Genomic DNA, 19,646 nt, shown 5'->3' with positions numbered 1-19,646 from the left:
ATTAAGGGTCTGTTCCATTTAGTGTAGCAGAGCCTTTCCAGTGAGACAACAGCAGCGCCTGAATGGAACAGAACCTGGTAACACCTGTGTTTACCTTTTTTATGTCAAAATGGCTGCTGTGATCACCTGGTACAGCAGAGGCCCCATGTACAAAGGCTGAGTCGTCACTGAACCGGACTAAAACTAAAATGTAATAGTTTTATTCACCAGATGTCTAGAATTATTATTATTCCTTATTTGTGCATGAGAGAGGTAGATTTTCGGAGCGAAAAACACAATGAATCAAGTGTTTCAGATTAATCCATCAACCAGTCGTGACCATTTGTCAATCAGTCATTGATCATTGATTGAGCTGGGTGCGAAATGCAAAAAAAAGACTAACTTGTAGGCATCTGGTGTTTGGTCACTGCACTTCTTTGTTGTTTAGGAGTAAATAAACATTGTAGAACATGTAAACATGTTCTATAGAGCGTTGTAGCCTCTTTCGGCTAATTGTTTTGGTTTTACAGCCTGCAACTCAACTTTTTTGGTTCACTCTCACTGCTCTCATCTGTGTTGTTTCCAATATTGAACTGAGTATGCACTACCTACCCACCATTGACAAAGTTAGCAACTATGTGGAGGTGAGCATGCAGCTGCTTATAATCCATATATTGGATATTGGTTTGAGACCAAAACAGAGCTAAAAAAATGCTACATATAAGTCAAGCAGGTAATAGAGACGTTTCATACCGTAATAAGCATGTTGCTGTGATTTCCACTAATAATTTCTTTATGCATTTATATAGCTTATTGTCCCACACCTGTGTACTTGAAGGCTTTGTCCTGCATTGTAAATTCTTTCTTTTGTTTCTTGAAACTGTAGCATGTCTTGTCAAATTGAGCAAAAGATTTAGAGGCAACAATAATTTGTAAGAAGAAGCCAGCGCTGCTGTTGTCGGTGCACGTCTTCCCAGGAACACAGATAATTCACCGTGATACAAAATCTCTCTAATGAGTTAATTCACACTCCAGCAGGCAGGAAACTTTGAGGGCATTTAGCCATTTTCATACTCCCCGGAAAAGATATAAATCTGCATTCTGGAAGCCAATCTTCCTGATGATGAATGCGGTCTTTTGCCTCTCACTCTCATCCTCCTGCTCTTGTTTTTCTCCCATCTGCTCAATCGAAGGTGATAAATGTGTGATGGCGATAGAAGTGGTCGAGACCTTAGAGGAAGAAGATTCAGGGAGAAATAAGCAGAAAACAAAAACTCTGCATGTTGGAAACAAAGGAGAGTTTTGAGCTGAGTTTTATGGGAAAATGACATTTTAAATTATAGTTACACAGACAGAATGACACATGAGAGGGGGCCAAACAGGGATCAATACGTCAATATTTTATCCTCTCTCATTCAGCTCGAGTAGACTTGTAGAGCCCTTTCATCTTCACAACCCTCTTTCTAGGGCCAATTTTCTCTTCCTCTCTCCTGTTGATAAGTTAGGTAATGTCTCAAACTCTAGGAGGATAACAGATGCACTGATGCACTGTGTGTACCTGCTGTGAGTGTGTGCCTCACTGGGCCTTAAGCCACTGGAAATGTCCATGGTGCTGCTGAACTATGGCACTGTCAACTTTCCAGGGTGCTTTCTAGGTTAGGTCATTTGTTGTGAGGGAATGAACGCAGTGAGAGAGCTGCTAAATGCCACTAAGCTTCACAGAGCACATATTGACTGGCAGGACTCCGAGAGGAAGCACAAGAAAATGAAAACAGTAAAGCAGACGGATTTTTAGAATCCCCCTGCAGCAGCACAAATCTACTGCAGGGGAAAAAAGATTGGCCTCATAACTGCAGGAAGCCTGTTTATACCACTGAGCCATGCCAACAGAAAGATGATTTTGTCAGTTTGCTCCAATATCAGACAAATGTCTTACTTATCTTTGAATTCAGGAGCAGCCCAGCATGTGTGCTGCTCTCACAAATGATGAGGTGTGCGAAGCTCTTCTATTTCCTCTCACTCGTACAATCTGCTAAACGTAGCTGTTTGGTAACCAATATATTTTCTAGCACAATGCTATATGTGAGACGTCGTCATATCGACTGTGTTTGAATGAGTGTGTGCTGGAATAAACTATTACTGTCTTTTCTCATGTATACAGTGCTAAAACAATAGTGCATGTTTTTATTGCTCTTAATTACCATAATTCCTGAGTTTGAGTCATGATCCATAAACGTAATGCTTCTTGCGACGATTAGAAATCCAAACTACATTGTAGCTGCAACATTTTCTGTCCCCAAGACCACAGAAATCATATTTCACTCAATCAGTCACAGGAATTGTAGTCTGTGAAACCTATTTCGGCTTCCTGCTTTAAGGCACCGCTCTAACCCACCTAAAATTATTTTATTTGTCTGGGTTTCAGTCACACACAGTTTTTCAGGAGATTTTATTGTACAAATGATCAAATTGCAATTTGTTGAAGATTGGTCTCAACTTAAAGTGCATTCTGCTCACTTAAAATGATTCTTGTTTATAGATGTTGTTTCAGTGCAAATGTAGTGCACTTCATACTGTGGGGAAACTCAAATCACTGTCACATACTTGTATTTGTAGACATTTTAAAATACTGAATATTAGGACTTGGACTCATTTAGTTTAGACTTGACTTGACGAAAACAAAAACAACTGAAAATTTTACTTTAACACTTGTGACTTCACTCCAGTGTAGGGCAAGTTACTTGAAAAATGTAATCAAGTACTCAGGGAATCGCACACTGTACAAACCCAGTTACACCTTTAAAGATCTAATTTCTCCTCTTTTGGAGAGAGGCAAACAAGCTACTTGATTAATTTCATTATCGATTCATTTGACTTTTTTGTGTGTAATTGAATAATTGCTTAGTCTGTAAAATATCAGAAAAAAGTAATACAATGTCCATCATAGTTTCCTAAAGTCCAAGGTGAGATCTTCAATATTGTCCAACCATCAGTCCAAACCCCAAAGATATCCAGTTTACTATGATAAAAAACAGAGAAAAGGAGCAAATCATGAGCTTGGAGAAGCTGAAATCAGACAAATTAAAATTTAACATTTTTGGCTTGAAAGATGACTAAAACGGTTAATTTATGCTCATCGACTAATCGACTTATCAATGCAGCTCTATGTCCTTTGTGTCCTGCATCAAAAACTCTAGTTCAAACACACAATTATGATCCGCCCCCACATATAAGTGCAACTACCTTTACATCAAACAAGGCAGAGATTTTTAGCTTGCTTTCAAATCACACAATGTTTTCCCTCCCCTGCACGGGCTTCACTCTAATGCTTTACAAGGTTTTTGGAGGAACTTTTCTGCCCTACCTCCCACTTTCAGAAAAAAGAAAAACTCCCTCCATTGATTTCCTGTTACTTTGTGACCAAAATAGTTCAGCGTGCTGAGTCCCTTGTGTGTGTTGAGCTGTTGAGCTAGACAAGCAGGCAGTCGGAGGCAGGCTGTGGGCTGGGAATGGAGTAGAAGGGAGATGACAGTGCGTGAGTCTCTGAGAGTCTCCCATGACAGTCGGTCCCAGACGAGAAGGCCAAATAAACAACGAGCGAGCGAACAGAGCACCAAACCATGCCTTGAGCCCGGAGAGAGAAAATAGAAAGAGAGACGGGAGAGAGCTCAGGAATAAGATGACACAGCGTGCACAGGCTTCCGGAGAGGGTAATGAGTTTGGCCAGGTTCCCATGATATGCTGCACCACAGAGAGAGAGGGAGAGATGCTTCTAGACATCACAGTTGGTAAAAAAAAATATGTATCCATCCCTTCATCTTTTGTTTCCAGTAAAGAAGTCTGTTGTTTTTCAAAATCCAATTACATGTGATGGCTATAGATGCTGCAGCAGAGAAACAATCGCGCACCTGCTGTTTACTGTCAGTATTGACTTCTGAATCTTACTTATGCCATTTGAGCCTAAGGGCACATAGACCCATCCACTGAAGAGAGATGAAGAGGCATTAGTTATATTGACAGTATTCACAGATCAATATCCATTTATGCTTCTGTTATCGGTGCAACTTAGTGAAGTGGCTCCTGCAGTGACCCTTTCTTGCCACTTTTTCTCTCTCTTTATTCTTCCCTCTTTCCTTCCTTCCTGCCACTTCCTCCTTCTACCCTTTACTCATCAAATACAGAGGGTCTCTACCAGCTGGGCGGTCCACGCTGTGCCCCTCAGAGCAGCATTGAGGGACTGGAGGACACAGAGGTAGGATCATTATGAACAGTCTTTCAGTGAATTCAACAGCAGCCAAGAGCAAGTAGAAGTATCCAGTTATATGTCTTGCCACGTAGCCTCACTTCTTTCACAAAATGCTGCCTCTTCTTCCCCTCCCATTGAGGTCTCTCCTTTAAGTGTGTCTTTTTCAATTGCTTTTGCAGAGGAAATGTAAGACGCATGTGCTGCTGTTGGTGGTGCATGGGGGGAACATCTTGGACACAGCAGGCGGAGACCCCAGCACAAAAGCTGGTGATGTGGCCACCCTAGCCTCAGTGCTGGAGAAAGTGACGCGTGTGCATTTTCAGGCCGCCGCCGAACACGTGATGATCAAGCTGGTGCCATGTCCGGCAGTGTGTGCTGAAGCCTTCTCCCTGGTGTCCAAGTGAGTGCAGCTGCCAGTCTCATTTACGCTTTCATTTCAAGTGTCTCCTATCTGGATAGAGTCCAGATGTGTTTTAATACACCTTTGTTTACATATTTAGCCACATACACACTGGTATTATTATAAATATGTATATATACATATATTATATATATATATATTTTTTTTAGGCCTTTATTATATTATGACTGGTAAAGATATATTCACAAAATGGGGGAGACAGAGATAGTGGGCCTGGTGAGCTACTAGGATGCCCCACTGGCGTCAAATTAAAAGAAAAAACAGACAAAACAAGTGGACAAGGGCACAAGGTGTGTCTGAAAGGTTTGATTAGTTAAAAATCCTTCACCGTTACCAAACATCTACCCAGTTGAACACCTGTGGCAAATCTTGTGCCAACATGTTAAACAGTGCTCCCTAAAACAGCAATGAGGGGATTTCTGTTGAAAGAATGGTGTTTATCCCTCTAGTATAATATAAAGGGTTGAATAATCTATGTCAAGGAGTATTAAAGCTATTCTAGGCTTGTTGTGACCCAAAATCTTACAAAGACACTTCATACACTTTATTTGTAGCCCCATGATACCTTTGGGGCATCTGGTTATTTCTTTTACTCAACTGGCGCCAGTGAGAGTTAGCGGTATACTAGGTGTCTTCACTTTTCTTTGGAGGAAATAAATGATGTGGTAACACAGTCTGTCACACATTAAGGCGGATAATGTGATCTACCTTCAACTAGCAAAGGAATGGTGGTTAACCTGAAGTGGCCTCTGATAATGTACAGTAGCATATTTAGCTTGCGTGGCTACACAACCTGTATTTAAAAGCAGTTTTTGGTTTATGTTCAACACACTTTTGTTTAAATCACAAATGATCTCACACTAGGGTAGCTTAGTTTATTACTGCAATCCAGTTCAGTTTGTTCTTAATAGAAGGAAAATTAGCTCATATCTCATGTGAGGTTATGTTCCCACATCATTTACTTCCCAAAGAGCTCCAAGAAAAGAGGAAGACATGTACACCATGTGTCTCACAATCAGCGGTTCATGAAAGGAATAACTGGAAGTTGTAATTCACACAAGGTATGGTATCATGCTGCTGTGAATAAGATGGATAGTCTAATGGTTATTTCCTTTAATTTGTCACCCATCTGTATATACGTCTCCTTTAGCCAGGTCACTAATCTGATTGCATCTATCATGCTTTTCCTGAGCTATGTGCAAACTTTGTGGGTGCATCTGATCCCAAAATGTGCCAGAGGAATAAAATATCCTTAAAACTGTTTAGCTAGGTAACTCATTTGCTGTTACTTCCTTTTTCCTGACGCTTTAAAGTAGTAAAGAAAAAGAAGGAAAAAAATTTGTGTCACTTAAGTTGCTATTATCAGCTGCAAGACCCTGGAAGTGGCTACTTCCACTTCTACAGCTTGCTTACTGACATAGTTAAACTTGGGGGGAGTTAAGACACAGCCAGTAAATCACCATTTACAATCAGTTATTTTTGGTGGAAAGGCTCTGCTCTTCCAGGGAGCTCTCAAAGAATCCAACAACAATGGCTCAAATCAACACTACCAAAAGCTTGGAATGAGACATTGACATTGGAATGAGCGTATGATTATATCCTGCATGGATATGATTGGAAGTTACTAGTCAGCTGATAAATGAGCCAGTGATTGTGAAGCATGAATGAATCAGCTAAAGTGAGGACCTTTCAGGAATCTGCCAGAACTAACTACGGTATGGTACATAGGCTTTTTTTTTTCACGTTACTGGATGAAAATCATGGGTGCAATTATATAAATGAATGATAGCTGAGTTCTATTTCGCTGCTTCAGTTACCGGGTATTGTGCATGTTTGCTCACTGTCACAATGTCATGACTCAGTAAGACACTTGAATATACATTTTTCACAGCGGCCTGATATGAAATAGTAGGGTGAACACAAGTGTTACCAATTATTAAATAAGGTTCAGTTCCATGTAGTGTAGCAGCATCCAGTGAGCCAACATGCACAACAGCAGCAGCCTGACTCTGTTTGACCTGAATGGGATGGAACCTTAATTAGTATCATTGGTAACACCTGTGTTTACCCTACTATTTCATGTCAAAATTAGCTGCTGTTAAAAAGGTCTACAGAGCGGAGCTATTGTGCTATTATGTTATTATTGACACCTGTGCTTGTCCTACTGTGACAAGTCAAATGTCTGCTGTGAAAAAGGCCTATTATGTTGAGTGCAATCAGATTGCAATCAACAAGGTTTCTTTCCACTTTGCTTATTTGACATCCGATTGCAATCTCGTGTTTAAAATAGCAATTGATTTAGTTGAACCTGGTATTAAGGCGCCACCGAGCTTTCCTTAATTTGATTTCTTTGTTTTTCTGTTGTGTTTTTTGTATTGAACCATTATCCCTAGTTTGATATACAGGACATTACTGTTTAAGAAGACATTTGCCTTGTATGAATGCATGTCTGTAAGAATTAGCATAGAGGCAAAGGTGGTGAAGGTTAATTGAGAAAATATATTGACCAAAGACCCCTAAACAGACAAGTACAATGCTAATTAGTATGCTGATGACATTTCTCAGCCCCCTGCAAGCACGTGGCCATGTGGAATATTTAGTCCTGGAGGCGGCTCCTTGGTGGACAAAATGAATGCCTAAATGACATTATACAGTTTCCACTGATCCTGAGGCCCCTGCAAGGAAAGTATGACCTGTGTGTCTAATTAGCTACTGTGACTTTGTTTCAGGTTTCATTTGTGGTCAATTTCAGAGTGGAAATTAATTATTGTGGATATCATGGTAGAACCTCAGTGAAGAGTCTCAATTTTAAAAGTTTTATTCCTTGCAATATTTTCTGTAATGTAATGAAGTCCTTGACTGGAAGATATTTTTGAGATACAGGAGGTAAAAACATGTCTGCCTTCATGTACTTGCTCTTTTTTCAGTCTTGTCTGCTGCCTGTGCAGAGAGCTGCTTAGGCGTAACTAATGATTTCATTTCACATTTAATGTCACATGTCCCAGTGGTCACCAGTCTTATCTTTGACAGCGTCACTTAGTTTTCACTGCTTTCCAATTATATGCTGAGGATGTTTTTGTCTGAATTGTCACTAATCACTTGTGGAGAATGTGTTTGGCAGTCTAAGTCGAGGCTTCTGTCTGGTTTTGTGATTGACGCGAGCAGGACTGAGGTACTGACTAGAAGCAAGACCTGTGTAAAGAGATTTGAGTGCTGTAGCTGCTCGACAGCTTGGCGTGCGCTCAGCTTTTACCACATCTGCGGATAAAATATTAAAAACAACAACTTCCCATGGGAGTCGAGCAGAACTGAGTTAACTCGATTGCCTGTGCTTGTATGCATGTAGACATACACATGCACATACACAATTGATATTCTGGCATGCCTGAAATTTAGCTTGAAAAGAGACATTTACACTACATACAAATACTATGGCACACAGTACTAAAACTGTCTTATTAGGATTCATTAATAATTAAATAAAAAGAGAAATAAATAAACAATTTAAATGCACAAACCAAATAACAGGTTTAGTATTGTATAATAAATCGATTTCACATTATTTTTTTGGTCCCTAATAGTTATGTTAAGATTTATTTTCCTGCAGTAGGTTTTATTTGTTGTTAGCCTTAGTGGTTATAACCTCAAAATGCATTCGGCTTGACACCCCAGTAATTTTAGTGGGGAAAATAAATTAAATGTTTGAAATGAAATAAACAAAGCTACAACCAAAGAATAAACTCAGCTGAAGGAGAAAACAGAGTTGAAAGGGGATTATAAAATAAATAAAAATCTGTTAGCAAATGTGACAAAGTTGCTGCTTTCCTGGAGAGTTAACAGGCGTGAACCTGTGATATTGTGTGTCAAGAAGCATCCTCCTCATGTGATAGGCTTCTGCAATTGCTCTTTTTACTAAGATCAAACATTCATGTATGATGTATGTATTATTAAGGAAGGATTAGTTCGTCCAATATATTCCTTGTTTAAGAGCGCCCTCAAAGAACAGTGTCTTATTAAATTGTACTGTATAACTATGTACTATCAGTTGTTTATTCCTTGTAACAGTAATAGTAATTTTGGCAACGCTTATATTACAGCTCGGTTATAACATGTAACAGCGGGGTAATAGTTTGATAATAAAAACGAATATCCAGGTAACCACTTGGTATTTAATTGGTATTTCTTGGAAATATTTGACTGAAATTTATGTAACATTGGGGGCCAAAGACAAAGGTTAATAAAGTGCAATGAGGCAAAACTATTTAGTAATAGTAATATTTTGATAACAATATATAACCGCTAACAAAATAATAATAATAATATAATAAAATGGTTATATCAGTGCGATATTTGGATTAGAAAATATGGAGTAATAACTTGTTTATAATTTGTAATTTCACAGTAATATAGCCTACTTTCAGCTTCAGAATTGGTATTGTAATGCGGAAATTATTCCTTCCTTATATGCCAAACATTCCCTTTTGAATTGATACCTGGAAACACAATATTTTTAATTTCATGGAAACATTACAAGGTATTACTCAATTATTGCCTCTTTATTACTGATCTGTAATGTAAGGGGTTTGCAATCTTGAGCTTAGATTTGCTTTTTAAAGAATTGATACACACTATGCCGAACATTTTAAAGTTAAAAAATTACTTGTTAGTTATCGGCCAACACATAAATCTGCAATGTATCGCCAATAAGCTAATATCAACCAATGTATCGTTCTAGTTCTTGTGATCTACAATGGCGAGCCAAAGCTGAACCAAAATTCAGCTCATTAACAGCCTGTTGAAAATCTCTTAAAAACAGTGATAAGTCAATAGTGTTTTAGCTCTCCAGTGAAATTAGACAAAGCTTGCCCAGATAGCTCCAGGTCCCACAATATGTGCAGCCAGTAGGCTTTCATACACACCCACACAGAAACAAACACAACACTTATTCAACTACACTTTTGTCAGTTAACAGTGTTTGCTCTAATGACAGTGTTGGACTTGTGGGTGTGCGGAGCCTCATTTATCTGCACGCCAACATAAACATCAGAGAAATAGGCAGCCCCGCGGGAAGGAATTGCTGCTGTGTGGGTAATTTACTCTCATTCTGGGTAACAGCTTGGCTGAAAATCGCACCACGGAGTGGAGGTGGCAAAATCTCTTAGCGGCTCAAAGACAAACTTTCACATAAACACACCACTTTTGACTCAGTGCTTGATAATTCCTTATGTACTGTAGGGTGTCCCAATAGAGAATGAACATGTTTGTCAGCTTGTGTTGTCCTTGTTGCCATGTGTGTTGAAGGCCTGCTGTGCGCTGACGTGCTCTGAGCACTCATTATTTGCTCTGCCTGCTAATGAACGTACCTGGCAGTGCTGGATAGGAGCTGGGTGTCAAGACAACACACACGTGAAATCCATATACACAGTAGCACAAATACGTCCCCGCACAAAAAAACTGTTGGAAAAGAGCACTGAATGTGTGTTATTGCACCCATCCAATTAACAGCAACAGTGAAAAGGCTCCCCAATTGATTTCTTCTTGCAGCCAACACAAAGCTTCTGTCACAGCTTGAAGAGAAAGAAACATTTTTATTAAAAACTTCATCTGAGCAGCAGGAGAGAGAAATAAAATGGATTCCTATCTCAGTAGATTCATTGTACAGGATCAGTTCTCTATCAGGGAAAGCGGACAAGGAGGAAGTCCACTTGTCCGCATGCACAGTGTGTGACCTCAGTTCAGGGAGATAGAGACTCATTATTCTGGCCATTGGCGGCAGTGTACGTGCCGCTACAGTTTTTGGGTCCTCCCCCTAATTAGGAGGACTCTGTAGAGGACCATTGCTGTTCATGTTAATTGTGCAAATGTTGTGCAGTGCTAAGCCAGCCATTAGGAAACGGGGAGAACAATTAAGCAGGAATCTGACAGACTTCAGAGTTTTCAGCTTGACATTATATGGTGAGAGGCAACAGGGTGGTGGGGCAGCATAATACAGTCTATCTCAAGGTTATGCTGCATGAGATGAGGCTGATTCGAGGTTTAATTTCTCTCTTTAATCACTTGGCCTTATCTTCTCCCTGCTGTTGTTAATGGATCTCTTCATCGTTACATTGCCATGAAACCTTGAGGAAGACTTCTGTGCATCTCTCAGTATAGAATGAAACCGTAATTACCCTGACTTTAGGTGTCATTGAGTGAGTGTCTGACAGTGCTTCTTGACAAATTAACATGGCAATCAAAGGCAAAGCGCTAAACTGTAAAGCTCTATAAAGCAAAGATAAAGGATAACCTTACAGCCCTAAAGCCACGTGTCGCTCATAACAAAGCAGCAAATGAGGTTTTTTGACGTTTTTTCAGTTATGTAAGTGAGTCATCAAAGAAGTGCACTTTGATGACACGTCCATATGACCTCAGTCAATATCGCTTGCATTTTGCTAATAAGAGCAGAGAGATGTGAGCAGGGTAAATGCCGCCGCTCATGAGCGAATGACTCAAATTTTGAAATAACAGGGGCATGCTCGTCATAGCGACGTGAGGCACGCTCCTCTGCCATTCAGGTCTCAGTTGATGTGCCTCTTTTGAAGAGCCTCCCAAGTAGCATATTTTAATTATCTGCCATCTCTGTGCTGTCATGGATGTCAAGTTTATCGTTCCTGTAGCATGTTGAATGACATTTTGGATGAGCAGGTTCTCCAAATTAAGGATTTAAATCTGCATTCATATCCAGACTGTAGAGCTCTTTCTGTTCCTAACAGCAAAACTGTATGCCTGGTATCACAGCCACCACTACTGTATATTGATCACTAGCATTTTAGAGGAAATGACTTAGGGTTATTAAGATTAATTATAGCCATTAAATGCAAATGGGATTTGGTGGAGCAGCCTTTTCCAAAGCACATGTTTGTATAGACAAAGATGTTGATGGTCGCCTCAAATTAATTAGGACCATCGATTATGAGAATAACCTGCAGCCCTCTAGGACGTTATACCTTCAAACTGCCTCAGCAAATAACCGAGAGAACAGTTTGACACACACACACACAAACAAATAATTTATGTGCACTCTTGAATGTAAAACAGTAGCTGCTCCGTGGTAATGATACTAACAAGTGCTTGCATAATCAAGTAATTATGCAACGCAAATAATGAGTGTTTCACCTGACATTTGTTGAGCAGTGCAGCAGGTGTTAAACCTCTGTTCCTGTCCTGCGACTTGTGAACCCTGTTCAGAGGTAGAGCTATGTTTGGAATATTAATTGGAGCTTTTTGTTTTGAGTTCTCAGTGAGTAAGTTGCTGTGTGATTTGAGAGTGTGTGCGAGCAGCAGTTGTTAACAAGACTCTAATAAGATCGAGACCGGGTGGCTAGAAAGCTCGGAAACCAAAACCCTCAGTGGCTCTTAGCTGGGATGTTGGGATTTCTCATTTCAGTTCCAAAACTCAATAAACAGGCACCTGATAAACAAACCATCGTGGTTTAAATCATGACACAGCAAGTCTTCCTCTTTGAGCAATACATTGCCATATCTGCGCTTGATTTGTCTGAGCTGAATATTTCACTCAGCAGCTTCTGCAGAAGGAGTGACACTGTTGTTATGCAAATAACAGTGTGCAGTGCCGTTCCAGTGAATATATTACAAAGGTTCGCCTTTTTCCTGTTTTCTTACAAATCTGCATGGAAGCGGCTCAAAGCGTTGAATCTGTCTCAAAGAGCTGCCCTCGAGAGCAGGGTTCACTAAGTACAGAGCTGACACCGTGGATGCAAACAGCATTTCAAGAGGCTTTAGGTGATCTCTATACAGGCAGCTACACATCACAGCCACATCCTGCTATGTGACTCCCCTCAATGCTGCTTGTTAATTGCAACTAGTCTGACGGGAGACTGCCATGAGTGGAGCTACAGGAACGACACAGCTCAAACGTTCACTGAGCTTCTACTGTAAAATCATAAGGGAAACTGTCAACAATTTATATGAATAGTTTTTACGTTTCCTCCCACATTTACATGCTCATTGAATTATAACAATTATAATATGATTAAGGCAATAAAACGAAGGCAAAGCCGACATAAACAATATTATCTTACAATTAATTGCAGTAGGCGTAATCACAGTAACGTGTGATTATAATTTAAGTTTGTACAACTTGATTTTGCCTGTGCTCAAGTTGCACAGTTGATTTTCACTGTGTCATCTTACATACAGATAGAAGTAAATTGACAAACTGTTCTTTTTTACTCTATTTGTGGATATTTTGAAGACGAGGTTAGAGCTGATGGTTTCATTTTGTACTCATCTAGCCAGTTTTGCTCACTAAATGTTTTCAAATATACATAAAAAAGGGAACTACTTTTACTAAAACACATACTTTTATTTATATGAAGTCGCAGTGTGAATCTAAATAGGAAGAGGATTGGATCTTTCACTACATACTAAACCAGTGGTTGTCAGACTGTGGGTCGGGCCCCAGTGGTGGGGATTAAAGCCACTGCAGGTGTGGCGTGGATGACCAGGGGAAAAATATGGAATGGAACAAAGCTGGATGAATATGATTTATGTAGGAAATAAATAAGAGTTTGCTGATGCTATTGTGCTGACTTTTATTTCACTAAAGTTCAACTTGGATCCTTTTTTTATTAGTTTTGGTTCTCCCCCTATCATTGTTAATAATTGCTACAAAATTGTGGCATGGTGTGACAGCAAGTTTGGAAACCACTGGGTAAAACAAAAAAATTTCCAATGTATTCTTGAACTTAATCAGAACAGTCTGATATATTTTAGATATTTGGCAGACATATATCTAATTTTGAGAGGAGCTCCTGTTTTATCACATACTAATACAGATGTTGAGCTAAACTAAGCTCAATATTCCCCATTCCTCCAGACAGCACAGGGTAAATATCTTCTGACTTTGAGATTACTCCTACTTCCTATTTATAATTGCACACTATCCCTCCGAGGGCTGATTGTGCAGGGTTTGTTTTTGTGACACATCAGGGCACATTGCAGCTCCGGCCGACAAGATGGCATTTTCGTTGGTGTCACACAGTTTTTTTTCTCACCTGCACCCGCTTGATATTTTGTTGACTTGCTGTGAACTCGACTTCACCCAACTGGCAGAAGAGGCGCAGTAGGGGGCGTGTCAGCAGCAATCAATGGCACAGTGCAACTTCAGTGTCAAGTATCACTGGTGTTTTTGCTTGCGGCACCCACCTGCTCAGAGCGGGTCAAAGGTACAAACAACAGTCGGGTGCTTAGATTTTGTAATGTGGCTTTTAGATGCAAGCAGAATAGACTTAAATATTTCAATCTGTTTACTCTAGTGGCTGTACATAATTGCCTTCCAACACAGATCTGTCATTATTTGTTGTGATGTAGGCAGCGGGTAATGTGGAGGTGGCTTTATCCAATGCAGATGTCACAGACTGACTGGTGAACACTGTGTTGCTGGGAGCAAAACAATGACATCCAGTGTCTCTTTTCTTCCCGACAGGTTTCCCAAAGCCTGCAGCACAGTGCTTTGTAATTGCAACAGAAATTGTCCATGCCTGCTATAAACATGTGGTAATGAAAAATTGTGGCTGTAATTAGAAAAAAAAAAAGTGATGATAATGGAGCTGGATGATTTTTTTTAGAAGAAGTTCTCAAATTTCTTCAAATTCTGGTTAATTAACTTTAATTTTTTTAATTTTTCTGGTCCCAATTGTTACCAGAGTGGGGAGAAAGTTTTTTTTTCTGGTACACAGGCTCCATTTTTTCTTTTGTAACCATGACAACACAATGTTTGGCTCTAATTAAACACAGTTCACAAACCCCCAGAGGCACAGTGGGCTTCCTTGGTTTATGCCAGTCCAATTAGCAGAACTACATGAGCATATCCCATGTTTTGGGAAATCCTTACTTAGTTAGATTAGATTAGAAGAATAATATTGATTTAAAGGACTGGTGTGTGGGATTTAGTGGCATCTAGCAGTTAAGTTGCAGATTGCAACTCCCTCGCTTCAACCTCCACTTCCAAGTACTACGGTGGCCACAACATACATGAAAAATACCAACAGCCCTATCTAGAGCTAGTGTTGCATTTGACAGTTCTGGGCTACTGTAGAAACATGGTGGTTCAACGTAGCGGCCTCCAAAGGCCCCCGGCATCTGTAGATAAAATCAGGTCACACAATTCTGATTTTCAGGTGATTATAAACTAGGAATGTTATATTCCCTTTCATGTTGTATTGAATAGACTGAACAGAGATGAAATTATTATTGATTTTATAATCTAAGGGAGAGCAATTCCCAACATGTAGCATCATAAAATAAATGATGTCAGTGCTACATGAAAACAGTCAGCCTTTATAATCTGTGAGGTTGTGCCCTTCTCTGTGTCCATGGTCGCTGACATATTTCAGCCTTGGTGTGGCTTTGCTGCTTCTTCCTGTAATCAGAGCACCTGATGGATGGTGGCGGGGTTGGCAGGGCTGTTCAAGGGAAGAGTGCAGGGGCAACGCCATCTTTTACTGTTTCCCCGCGCTGTCACCTGAAGTGTCTGGCTTGATCCGTATTGGCACTGTCACTGTCACTGTGACATACACACACACAAACACACACACACACACACACAAACCTAGCAGGGAAGACACAAAGACTCTGCTCTCATCGCTGTTATCTGTGCAGGTTTGCTTTTGTCTTATTCCGTGAGAAAACATCCTTCTGCTCCTTATCTTTCTTGTGTACACACACACTCTCAAACACATACAAGCACACACACACAGTAGCATTGCCTCAAATCAGATAAAGTGCATCATGAACTGATTGGATGAGACATTAATAAAGGTAGGAAAGTCAAGGGGAAGTGAATCACAAAAGGAACACCTGAAAAATCTTTGATTTTGGACATCATGACCTTAATTAAATTAACATAACCTTCATTTATTTTGGTATTACTGTGGATTAGAAACTGGTGACATTTTACAAAGTTGTAAGGAGAAACTCCTAAAGGGCTTTGTAAAGACATAAAATGATTAATGCAAGTCTTGTTTCTTCATACTGTACCTTCCTTCTTCCCCTTCCATCCATATTACCTTGCTTCTTCTTCTACCAGCCTGAACCCATACAGCTACGATGAGAGCTGTGTGTCCAGCAGCGTGGACCACCTGCCCCTGGCAGCTCTCCCCCTCCTCGCCATTGTCTCACCTCGCTACCAAGACGCGGTGGCGACCGTGATCGCCCGAGCCAACCAGGTCTACCACAGCTTCCTGCAGTCAGAGGACGGGCAGGGATTCACGGGTCAGGTCTGTCTTGCCTTCTTCTGGTTGGAGAGGAGAAGAGAGAGGAGAACCCCTTCACTGTAGTCTTTCATCATTGAATAATGAGCTGTAGGCACTTTAATAGAAGTTAATGATTGTCAAAGGAAGTGAAGATCTCTTTTGAGTGGGCTGTTTAATCTATGGGAACTCAAGCCCTGGGAGGGCTGCAGATCTCTATTGTTTAAGCAGACCACATTTACCTCTCTTGTACATAACTACTAGGCTCTTTGTAACAAGCTGCATTTTCTAGTGAGGTAATGATCTGTGAGAAGACTGAGTTATGTTTAAAAGAATTAAGTTAGGGCTCTGAAACACAACTTCTCTTTGCATATTACCTATTCTAAATGTATAAATAAGTCAAGTCAACAAGTGTATTGTCCAGCAAATGATTGTTGTTTATTTATTTTTCGCTGCAGTGCTGCTCGTTTTAAATGATGGCACATGTTTGACAGCCACTGGTCAATACAATCCTGATTAGCCAATCAGCAACAACAAAAGACATTACATAAAGTGAAAAGGAAGTTCACAACACTGCATTACAGTAAATGAAATTACACCACTATGTGATATTCTTGATTGGCTCTTGCTATTGTGAGTCGATTGGTTGTCATAGGTTTATACTTTGTGTACCCTACGATTTATATTCTGGTCTATAATATTTTGCAGGTCCACTATATTTTACAACTTGGTTGGCTCATTAAGATGATTAAATTCAAACCGCGTCCCCTCATTGCTCTGCACCGTTTTTTCTACAGATTGTTTTGTGTAATTGCCTTTATTATAATTAGCTGTGGGGTCTTTCATTGTAACGCTGTAGATTTTTAATTGTTTATTGCCTGTTGATGCAGTACAAGTCATATGGATCGACACAGGGAACACAGTGTGTTTAAGGATGCGCAATAGAGATTGCATACTAATGATGAATTCACCCACTGTTGGCAGAAGAAGAAGAAAAAGAAGATTAACTTTATATTTATAGTTATTTTTTTGGCCTTTTATTGCTTTTATTGATAGTGACAGCCGAAGATAGACAGGAAAAGGGGGCAGAGAGAGGGGATGGACACGCAGCAAAGGCGCAGGTCGGATTCAAACCCGGGCCGCTGCAGCAACTTCGTACATGGGTCGCCAGCTCTACCGACTGAGCTAACCGGGCACCCGGAAAATTCCCTTTCACTCAATATTTTACACACACATAGGCCGGAGGAACGGGAAGAATGAGAAAACCTTCCATTATTCTGACTTTTGAGTATTCACACTTTATTCAAAATGGTTATAATGCCCATTTCAAATGCCTGAATCACTTATTTCACCAAGTGGGAGATATCATAGCTGCCAGGAATTGCCAATACTTACTCTGCCTACTTGAACATTGTTTCCCACTTGGTCGCTCATAATTACAGTCTGAATGATATGTTGTGAACGCAGCATTTAAAAAATGCTTGATTTGTGAATGCACGCAGGAAATGGAGGAGATGCTCACAGCTGCAAAACATTAAAATGAATTGTGAACTGTAAACAGCTCCAGAATGGTTAAAAAAAACAACTAAAACAATTTTTTTTTTTTAAATAGTTTTGCTCTGTTTCTGAAGTTTTATTAGCAGTTAGTGGTCGGAGATTGTAGGTTGCATTACCTGCTAGTAGGAAATGGCCCATTGATTCCTTGTACACTAATTTTTAAAAGCAGTATACTATGGTAGTTATAGTTATATGTATAGCTATATATATTATGGGATTGGTGCACAGTGAGTGTCATGCCTTCCTGTCCCAGGGAAATGTTGATTTCTCACTTTTTTCATTCCATTCATACACCTCTCCAAATGTCCTACTGTTAAAGCTTTCACTGACTGAGTGCACCATATGCCGAGGGCGTCTAAATTACATCTTTTTTTCTGAGCAGGTATGCCTGATGGGCGACTGTGTGGGAGGTGTGCTGTGCTTTGACGCTTTGTGCTTCAGCAACCACCAGAGGCCTGGCAGCCCCAACAACAGTAGCAGGAACAACAGCACTGAGAGCCTGAAGGTAGGAACTCACTATTACAGTGATAACGATATGCAGACCTGTACAGGGTTTGGGACACTCTTCACAGCTGGTCAAAGAATATTTTTACTGGTGACAAACAATGAAGAGATCACTGCAAATGATCAAGATTACATGCCTGTGTTATACCTTGTTTTTCATCAGTGGAGTTAATTACAACAAGCGTGCACATGAACATCGGTGGCAATGTCCTTGGCACAACTCCCTGTCCTCTCTAGTAAACAGAGACTCTCGTACACAGAATTCACCTCTGATATGTCTATTTCCCGTCAGTTTTTCTGCACGACACAGCTTTTAGAAATGTCACTGTACACCAGAGGCAATGTCCTTGGCGCTGTGTTTTTTGAAAGTCTCATACATAAAAGCCGTAAATAAATGTCACTGTGGAGTTTAATTTTGTATGTGTGGATCATGAGTATTCAGTGGGTGATGTGATGGGGATTTTTTGTTTCTGAGTTCATTATAATATTTGTACTGGATTGCACTACTGAAGCAGCTTGTGATTTAAGGGCCTTTTCCCCTTACTAATCGTTACATGATCCCCACTTTCTTGTCAGTTATTCCCTCCTTCTCTTCTTCCATTCAAATCCACTCTCGCACAGGCACAGCTTTTCCCTCCCACATTTAACGGTTCACCTGGGAAAATGCATCAACTTCCACCTGATTATGTGTGATTCCCTGGTGCATCCATTGCTGCATGAATGTATGACGCTTGACAATAAGTTTCACATTCTCCTGTTTCCTCTCAGGATAACTCGGGCCTGCTCGGGGAGTCCAGCCCAGGTCTGAGTTCTAGCAAGAGGCTGAGTAAGAGCAACATTGATATCTCCGCCCCTAACGAAGGCCACAGCCAGGCCGGGCCGCCACTCAGCCGTAAGCAGAGCGACTCGTACGATGGAGACACCTCGTCTACGGGCCAGCGCAGCTTTTTCTCCAGGTGGGGAAGTACGCATGAACAAATTCTGGATTTTTATATACAATTTGGCATCATTGACATTGCTCTCTCTTTTTTTAATTCAGTTCAATTCAAATTCCATTTACTTCATTTCTCAATTGATTATGAAAATATTTTATATCATCATATATATATCAATATCATGATATAAAAGTACTACACACACTGTGTTAAGAGCATATGTTTTATAATCTATAACCTTGATCTGCCCTAATCCAAGGTTTTGAGCCTAAAATAACCTCTAATACTTCAAAATAGCACAATTGTCTCTAGGAAAACCTGGACATTTTTCTATCATAGTGGTTATATACTAGCATAACCTATTATAATAACCTATAATAATAATCATGCACACTCATTATACTATTAGTAAGAAAAAGCGTTGACAGATGTCAGTGAGAAGAAAGAATTTATTCTCTTTAAAGAATAAAAGGACCGTGCATGACTTTAGTGTGAAGTGACTTCAGTTTTTCATATTTTATTCATACACTTACCCATACAAACATTTGAATCCACATTAATGCATATGCATCACACACGTCTACAAACAAATCCGTGACTGCACCGACCTTCCAGCATTCAAATCAATGACAAAAACTCACCTTTTTAAAATTGCTTTTAATGTTTAGCTAAGTCCAATGTGTTTTTAGTGTTTTACAATTTTATGTTGTTTTGCTGCTTTTATGTTGTCTTTATGTAAAGTGTCTTTGAGT

General features: G+C 40.0%; 1 protein-coding gene across 1 annotated transcript in view; it reads left to right on the top strand.

The window, feature by feature from the left end:
• Positions 1-19,646, top strand: part of pitpnm3 (PITPNM family member 3) — an 85,185-nt gene that overhangs the window by 41,765 nt on the left and 23,774 nt on the right. The window contains 5 exon segments of the mRNA XM_035680722.1: positions 4,161-4,231; positions 4,405-4,625; positions 15,736-15,925; positions 17,838-17,960; positions 18,728-18,915. Coding sequence (XP_035536615.1) covers positions 4,161-4,231; positions 4,405-4,625; positions 15,736-15,925; positions 17,838-17,960; positions 18,728-18,915 — 793 coding nt within the window.

This window comes from Morone saxatilis, unplaced genomic scaffold (genome assembly GCF_004916995.1).
Source record: "Morone saxatilis isolate NCDOM2014 unplaced genomic scaffold, NCSU_SB_2.0 Contig8, whole genome shotgun sequence".
NCBI classification, from domain to species: Eukaryota; Metazoa; Chordata; class Actinopteri; family Moronidae; genus Morone; species Morone saxatilis.
The sequence above is the reverse complement of the archived record's forward strand: the minus strand, read 5'-3'. Positions and strand labels throughout refer to the sequence as shown.